Source organism: Cynocephalus volans, chromosome 13 (genome assembly GCF_027409185.1).
Source record: "Cynocephalus volans isolate mCynVol1 chromosome 13, mCynVol1.pri, whole genome shotgun sequence".
Classification (NCBI taxonomy): domain Eukaryota; kingdom Metazoa; phylum Chordata; class Mammalia; order Dermoptera; family Cynocephalidae; genus Cynocephalus; species Cynocephalus volans.
In genome coordinates, this window is record NC_084472.1 from 5,669,339 (window position 1) to 5,677,714 (window position 8,376).

At 45.1% G+C, this 8,376-nt stretch overlaps 1 protein-coding gene across 1 annotated transcript; it reads left to right on the forward strand.

The window, feature by feature from the left end:
* The first annotated feature begins 723 nt into the window (after window positions 1–723).
* On the forward strand, window positions 724–7,796 carry TXNDC2 (thioredoxin domain containing 2). Its single transcript, XM_063077469.1, has 4 exons — window positions 724–734; window positions 4,765–4,958; window positions 6,578–6,688; window positions 7,027–7,796. Exons 1-4 carry the CDS (start codon window positions 724–726, stop codon window positions 7,794–7,796), a joined length of 1,086 nt encoding a protein of 361 aa, XP_062933539.1.
* The last annotated feature ends 580 nt before the right edge of the window (window positions 7,797–8,376 follow it).

The following is an 8,376-nucleotide window of genomic DNA, read 5'->3' on the forward strand; positions in this document are numbered from 1 at the left end:
CAAGGAGGTGCAGCAGAATCCCCTCCGCTTGAGTATGGACTGTGCCCGGTGACTTCCTTCCAAAGTGTACAGTAAGAAAGTGGGGAGGGAATAATTTCGCAGTGGAGAAACCTGACAAACACTACCTCAGCCAAGTGATGAAGGTCATTGTCATCAGTGACGTCATGTGGACAGTGTGACCCTTGATATGTTTAATTTATAACAAAATGATGAAAATGGCACTTGACCCCTGTGGTCTTCCTCCCCAAAACACCCAGCCCTGGTCTAACCACGCGGAGCACGTCAGACTGATGACTGTCGTCTGAGTACGTGTACCTGCACCAAAACTCGTGTGGAAATCGGATCCACGTAGCAGTGCTGGGAGGTAGAACCTCTAAGAGGTGGGGCCTAATGGGTCATGAGGGCAGATACTCAAGAGTAGAGTAATGTCTTCCCTGGGGGTGAGTGAGCTCTGGGGTGGGGGTTGAGGGCACGGGATGGATTTGTTCCTGGGAGAGGGGGGTGTTAAAAGTAGCCTGGCACCTCCGCTCTCTCGCCCGCTCTCCCCACACGATCTCCTTGCACCTGCTGTCTGCCTTCCTGCTTTCTGCCACGAGTGGAAGGAGCCTGAGGCCACACCACACGCAGCTGACCCAGAGTCCTGAGCCAAATAAAGCTCTGTTCTTTATAAATTACCCAGTCTCAGGTATTCTGTTATAGCAACACAAAACGGACTCATACGAGATGAACCCCAGGTGAGGGGCATTCTCCAAAATACCTGACCAGTATTTCTTCAAAACCATCGAGTCTATCAAAAAAAGGAAAGTCTGAGAAACTGTTACAGCTCAGAGAAGCCTGAGGAAGCATGACAATTAAACGTAATGTGGTATCCGGATGGGATCCCAGAACAAAAAAAAAGGACATTAGGGACAAGTTTACCAAATCCGAACGAAGTATGGCTTGCAGTTGACGATACTATATCATTGCTGTGGTGTGGAATGTTAACAACAGGGTGAAACGGATGTGGGGTGTGGGGGGCTCTCTGCACTGCCTTTGCAACTTTTCTGTAAGTGTAAGTCTATTGCAACATTAAACATCTATGTAAAAATGCATTATTGTGCTTAAAGACCTTCTCTCCGGAGTGCAGACTGGAAGGGAGGTAAGTGGTAAAGGCACAGAGGCCCTCCCGCTCCAGCTCGTGCTGAAACTAGGATAGAGAGTCGCCTTTAGATCTTTCCCCTCCACACAGGAAATGGAAAATAGGATTTCTAGCAAGATTCTTCTCTTAGAGAATTCTACAAAATTTACCCGTTTTGTATCCTATTTGTGTTTTAGTGATGATTCATATTAATTCACATAAATTCTCCCCTTCCCATGGCCTGTTCCTTATGGTGAATAACCAAGAGTCTGAATCTTCATAGAGAAAATATTTTTATTATCCTACAGTAAACTGAAGGAACCCTAATCAGTCCCTGAGAATGATTGCCCAGGGCAGGGATGGGCAAACTGTGGCCCTTTGGCCAGCTGCCTAGTTTTGTAAATCGGCTTGTTTGGGGACACAGCAGTGGCCTTTGTTTATGTGGGTGTATGGCTGCTGTTTCAGTTTGCTAGGGCTGCTGCAACCAACCACCACAAACTGGGGGGCCCAACACAACAATAATGTGTTGTCTCACAGTTCTGGAGGCCAGACATCTGAAGTCAAGGTTTTCTGAGGGCTGTGAGAGAAGGATCTGCTCAGGCTCTGCCCTTGGTTTGTAGATGGCGTCTTCTCCCTGTGTCTCTTCACACTGGCTTCCTGCTATGTGTATCAGTGTCCAAAGTTCTCCTTTTTATAAGGCTATCGGTCATATTGGAGTAGGGGCTCACCTGCTTCAATATGACCTCATCTTAGCTAATTATATCTGCAGTGACCATATTTCCAAAAACAAAAGGTCACATTCTGAGGTATGGGGGGTTAAGACTTCAGCATATAAAATTTTCAATCCATAATAGCTGCTTTCATTGCTACAACGGTAGAGTTGAGTGGTTGTGACAGAGACCATGCAGTCTGTAAAGTCTGAAACAGTTATTATCTGGCCCTTTACAGAAAAATTTTGCTGAGCCCCTGCTATGGTCACCTGTTTTGACATGAAAAATATTTGACATGAAAAGTATTCAAAATATATTCTTAAAAACATTTTTATAGTAATGCAGTATTTTATTTATTCTGTCCATTCATAACTAATATTTGAGAACATTTACAATATCAATGGATCTTACCGTAAGAGAAACCCGACTTATACTTTTTTTACATTTCAATACCAGATAAGAGAGATAGTCAAAATAACTATAGCCAAAATTATGTCAAAAACTTATAAGTAAAAGCTTGGGGTTAGTATGTTTACACGTAATTCAGTTTTTGTTGTAAAATTTTTTGGCTACAAAAAGAACATTTTGTTTACTTTACTAATGGGAATACCTCTCAATGCTGGGATGGCCTCTTCTTGGTAGTTGTGCTGTTGGTTTTTAGCATAGTCATCTGTGATTGTATGAATGGAGTTGAGTGGAGAGGGACTCATCAGGTTAATTCCAAATAAGAGTACATAACTGGTTACTATAGTGATGAGGTAGACAGGAAAGGCAACTGCCCAATATTTTTGAAACCAACAGATTGAGCTTAAGGAGTTTAGCTAAAATTCGGGGGATAAAAGCCCATCATGAAGTAAGCACTGAGTTCTCTATGCAAGCAACAACCAGGGAGCCTCTAGGGCAAGCAGGGGAAAATTGAGGGTGCCCAGTCAGGTGCCCAGTCACCCCGTGGGGAGGGAACACTAAGATATATTAACTGAAAAGGATTATAAAATAGTATTTCTCTTGGAAAACTATTTTGCTTGAAAATATCTACAAGTTAAAAAAAAAAAAGTAAAGAATGTACATCACAATGTTTATAGTGATGATCCCTGAAGATTGGCACCATGAGCAACTTTTGTTTTCTTTTTACTTAACTGTTTCCTAATTTTTCTATTATGAACATGTATTAGTTTTATAATTATAAAGCCAAAAGTTTGGTCCAGCATAATGTATAAAAAACTAGTCCATAATGTTGTCATTGTAAGGCTGTGGTAGAAATGAATTTCAACTGTGTTTATTCCAACTTCCTTCTAGTGTGTTTCTCTGTACTGCAGAGGCTGGGAACAAAAAGCCACATTTCCTTGACTCCCTTGCAGCTGGGATTGTGGATGCAAAATAGATTCCACCAATAGATGAATCTGCTTGAGGAGTTGTTTGCAGCTCCGCCCCTTCCTGCGGAGGTGGGTGGGGGACGTTTGCAGCTCCGCCCCTTCCTGCGGAGGTGGGTAGGCAGAACACCAGTGTTCATCTCTAGCTCTGACCGAGAGGAGCTGAGGCTGTGGCTGACTCACCCCAGATGGCAGCTCTGGCAGAAAGTTCTGGAAGCCATAGTTGTAGTGGTGGCCTTCTGATTCCCTACCTTCTTGATATCCTGAGGTGGCAAGGGCCCTGGCAGGTGTTCTGGAGCATTGCTCAGTCTTCTGCTTCTAGACACCTAGTCTGAAGAGGCAGCCTTGCCTGACACTTTATAATTGCCTAAATTGTCCTCTTTCTAAAATATCTGGTTGTTTCTGTTTTCTGAGACACAACCCTGCATGACATAAGAGCACATGAGCAATTTGGGGACAAGCCCGTGCTGAAGGAAAACATACATTTTATGACCAGTCAAGTGAAAATTATTCAGAGGCATCAATATTTCATGTTACTTGTAATCCATCTGAATCCAAGAAGGAAGAGTAAAAATAATTGGTTTGGAACGATTGCCAAGTCTAAGACACAGCTAAGATCTCCAAGTACAAATGTAATAGGCCACAGATCTCCTCACTCTTACTAAGACATGCAGATGCAATTAAACATTTTTTCTAAAATGGATCTATTTTCCCCACCAGCCTTATCTCAGTGGGTGTGGGGGAGGGGCGATGAGGAGCAGAGCACCCAATTAAATTTGCCTGTCTGTGGAATTCCAGCTTCAAGAGTACTTTTTCATGGTGGTAGCAGTTCAGTCTTTCACATAATGTCTGGGAGCACAGGACTACGTGAACTAGTAGACAATATAGACTAGTCTGGCCTGGTCCCCAGACCGAGGACTGTGAGGCCTCACTGATGCCATCAACAGTGGGAGCACTGTGTTGTAGTTCACTGGTGGGGCCTTTGATTCCAATCCTTGCCTCTGCTCCCAAATCCTCCTTCACTGTTGTGGGAGAAATAGGATCATTTAATCGGGCCCCTTTGGCTTAGGTCTGGTTGGGGGGTGGTGCAGCACATTTCTTTGTAAACAAGTTGCATGTGGGTGGAGTTAGTGCCCATGTGCACCTATGTATCTATTTAGTTAGTTGCTATTGTGTGTTCTTCAGTGCGTGAAGCAGCGCTGGCCAGCAGAGCTCATGTGTAAAAACAGAGCATGTTTACTCTGCTGGCAGCTGCTCAGTTTTTTCTTCGGACTTTGCTGGTAGCAGTCGAGTTTCTGAGTTTCTCTTTGTACCACCTAACTCTTAGACGTGTGTGTGCTGAACAAAGACTATTCCTACTTCAGCCAAGGCTCCGAGGACCTTTTTGCCAGTTACCTAGCTCATAGACCTGCGTGTGAAGGGTTTGTGAACAGGCTCGAGGGGTCTGTGAGCTTCAGACCCAGCTCTAGCTCTAGCTCTAGCCACAACTGTGGCTTCTTTGTTCTTCCTGTCGGCCTCTCTCATGCTCTGATCTCGGAGCACTCCCAGACCCTCTCTGGGCATGCAGGACCTCCACATGTCTGCAGGCTGTGGGGCCAGGAGCCCGCTCAGGTGCAGGTTTCCACGCCGAGCTCCCCAGCGGCACGGGCCGCACTGAGGCTCATGCCACGCTGGATGTGGGCTCTTCCAGATGGAGTGCAAGGCAAATACCCCTCTGCTTTCAGCTGTCCTTTGAGCATGCCTACCTGGCATCCACGCTAGGTGTCAGCAGGGAGAGATAAGGCCGGGACACACGTATCTGTCCTCTGGCTTCCCCATCCACCGGGGTAGAAGGGGTGACGTTTTCACTTCTTCCTTCAGTTAGGGAGGTCCTCTGTGTCATAATGTCCTACCTTCCACACAGCCAGAACTAGAACAGGAGAGAAATTTATTTGCCAATGAGCAAGGTCCAAAGATACTGTCCACTTTATGCTAATATAATCTACACATAAGGACTTAACACTGTTTGGGCTCCTTTCTTCTAGCATTTACTGAGGAGGGAGACGTTGAGCAGACAAGTGCCTGACATTTATTCCCATCCTCTACTTTAAAATAAAGCATAATGAACAAGAGGCCAGTAGGCTGTGGAAGCCCTTGGCATTAGGTGGTGCAGGCAACTTCCTGTCCTTTAAAACATCACATCAGAAAGGTCCGTATGTCTTTGCCCAAAGCTTCCCAGTGAGAGAGGCCAGAGCTCTCCTCAGCAGTATCTAAGGAAACAGTAAAAGCATGAGCTTTTCCCCAGAATAGGACTGATGTTACCAAGAAATACAGATTTGCTAAGGCCAACAGGCCTCTCCCCCATCTCCTTCCCTCCTTAATGAAATGCATTTTGCTACAAAAATCTGGATAATTGAACCATTGCCATTAGACATGTTGAGGCTTCTATAGGCAATGTGGAAGTCTTATCATTTAGACAACCCTCTAGATTTCGACACTTGTATTTGTTGAAATAAAATTGAAACAGATGAGGATTTGTACAAGGTATATGTAGAAAATGAAAAATTCCACGTCCGTACATAACACTTTGGGCTGCAGGTACTGTGCAGATTCAGGGTATAAAACAAGCACATGGTCCTGAGCTGGTAAAAGAAATCTTCCTGGGGGAAAGGTATTTGGATTCCGACTCCACAGGATGGTGTAGAGGTGGCTGGTGGAACTAGGACTAGCCACGAGGGGGCTGTGCCCCTCCAAGTCAAGGGTGGGAGGACAGTGCACTTGGATGTGCCTGCATAAGAGATGGTGCAGGCTGGGCTCATGGAGCTGGGGGAGGGGGCCATCCAGCAGCAGCTGGACATTGACATCGTGTGGTACTTTGCAGAGGAAGCTGATGTGTCACAAGGAGATACTTAGGAGATGGTTACAATGGGTGAGTCACAGAGAGAAACTAGAGAACCCTGGAGGAGGTTTGTAGGAAAGTTGGCTCATGTTACCAGCCTGCACAGGACATTTGGCAAAAGTACAGCACAGCATAATAGCTCAGCATGTGGCCTTTGGAACCTGCCCTGTATCCTAGCTGTGTGACCTTGAGCAAGCTACATGACTTCTCTAAGGCTCAGTTTTCTCATTTGTAAAGTGCTGGTCACAATGGCACTCACCTCAGTGGTTGGTTGTGTTGTAAGAAATGACAGCTGCATGTCCCCAGCCCCAGGCACAGGGTAGCCCCCACACCCAAGGCCATCGTGGAGCTCTCCAATATCTCCTTGTGAGCGCGGATAGGGAAAACCGACTGTAAAGTACTACCCAAATATACATTGTTGCTCATATTTTGATGTTAAGGTGGATAGGGTGGGAAAAGTTGGAGGGTACCGCCTTGACTATGAGGTGTCCGTAAGGATCAGGAGTGGATGTGGACGAGGAACTGGTAATGGAAAGTGTTAAAGCTGGAGCCTCAAAAGAACCAGAAATGAACCCAGACAATCCAGAAGACACAGATGAAGGTGACATTAAAGGTAAGGGGGTAGGGAAGAGGGTGCCTTAGGGACCTATGCACTTAGGAAGCAGGCAGCAGTGCTGAACCAAGCAGAGAAAGTCGCAGTTAAAAACAAAAGTCCATAAAAGGTACACGTAGTCACATGTCTCTTGGCCTTCTGTTGAATGAGGTTATCCAGATTATTACATCATTCATCAAATTTCATTTGTGATCTCTCAGAATGACATCAGTCTTCCTTAGAGTATACTATAAGAATTTTATTTTTCTTCTTTTGCATTTTTAATTTTATCTACTTACTTTTTTGTTCAGAAAGTCCATTACAGATTCTGTCAAGCAATGTGGCTATCCTGGTCCCAGAGGTCTTGGACACAGCCCAGAACAAGGAGAAGAATTTTGTTCCCATGGTCAGCTCCACAGAGGAATCTGAGGTCCCACAGCAGGGTGGTGACATCTCCAAGTCCTCAGCAAAAACCATCCAGCCCAAGCAGGGTGACAGTCCCAAGACCCCAGAAGAAACCATTCAGCCTGAGGAAGACAACATCCTGAGGCCTGAGGAAGAAACCATCCAGCCCAAGCAGGGGGACAGTCCCAAGACCCCAGAAGAAACCATTCAGCCTGAAGAAGACAACATCCTGAGGCCTGAGGAAGAAACCATCCAGCCTAAGCAGGATGACATTCCCAAGTCCTCGGCAGAAACCATCCAACCCAAGCAGAGTGACATCCCCAAGTCCCCAGAAGAAACCGTCCAGCTCAAGGGAGGTGACATCCCAAAAGCTGAAGCAGCAGCAGTGGAGTCCCTGGAGGTGGACATGGTGAAAGTGATCCTGAGAAAGGAGGACTTCGAGGCAGCACTTAAAGAGGCCGGGGAGAGGCTGGTGGCCGTGGACTTCATGGCCACTTGGTGCGGGCCTTGCAGGACCATCAGGCCACTCTTTCACTCCCTGTCTGTGAAGCACGACGACGTGGTGTTCCTGGAAGTGGACGCTGATGACTGTGAAGACGTGGTGAGAGACTGTGAGGTCATGTGCATCCCAACCTTCCAGTTTTATAAGAAAGAAAAAAAGGTGGGCGAGTTTTGTGGTGCCATTAAGGAAAAACTCGAAGCAATCATTGTAGAATTAAAGTAATCATATTGTGGAAACACTGTAAACAGTCAGTTGTCTATAGCTTGTGACTTTTTTTTTTAATTTATGAAAAAAGATCAGGTATAATGAAAGTGTATGTCCAAATGTCACTGCTTATAAATTATAAATAATAATTATACCCTTTTCAAAAAACAGTCAAAGCATTAAAGCACATTGGGACCATGCTTTTGTTGACAGTGTGAAATCAGAAATTCCTTTGGTGGAGATTGGAAGTACTGCTGTCCTGTTTTTCAATCTTGATTTTTTTTTTCACTCATGCTTGAAAATTCCAGTCATGTAGTATTTGCAGCAACATTGGAAATTTCTGTAGTAGAACATGATTGAAAAATGAGTGGAAACTATTCTCATGTACACATATCTCTGGGGATTCTTATAAGATACTTTGGGAAATAAAGAATTGGGAATTTCACATGTCTTAGCCAACCTCCTCCCTGTGCTGGAGTTCCTTGGGAAATTCACTGGGTTCTACAGTATAAGATTTGCTGGTCGCAGAGCTGAGACAAAGGCTGTATTTCCAGATTTCAAGTTCAGGGTTCTTCCTCCTAATCCATGCTCACAAAAT

Bases quoted from the DNA above. Each gene is read 5' to 3' on its own strand.
- TXNDC2 (XM_063077469.1), top strand. The intron at 4,959-6,577 runs GTGTCAGCAGGG...CGTAAGGATCAG, and splicing joins CTACCTGGCATCCACGCTAG to GAGTGGATGTGGACGAGGAA. The intron at 6,689-7,026 runs GTAAGGGGGTAG...TCCTGGTCCCAG, and splicing joins AGATGAAGGTGACATTAAAG to AGGTCTTGGACACAGCCCAG.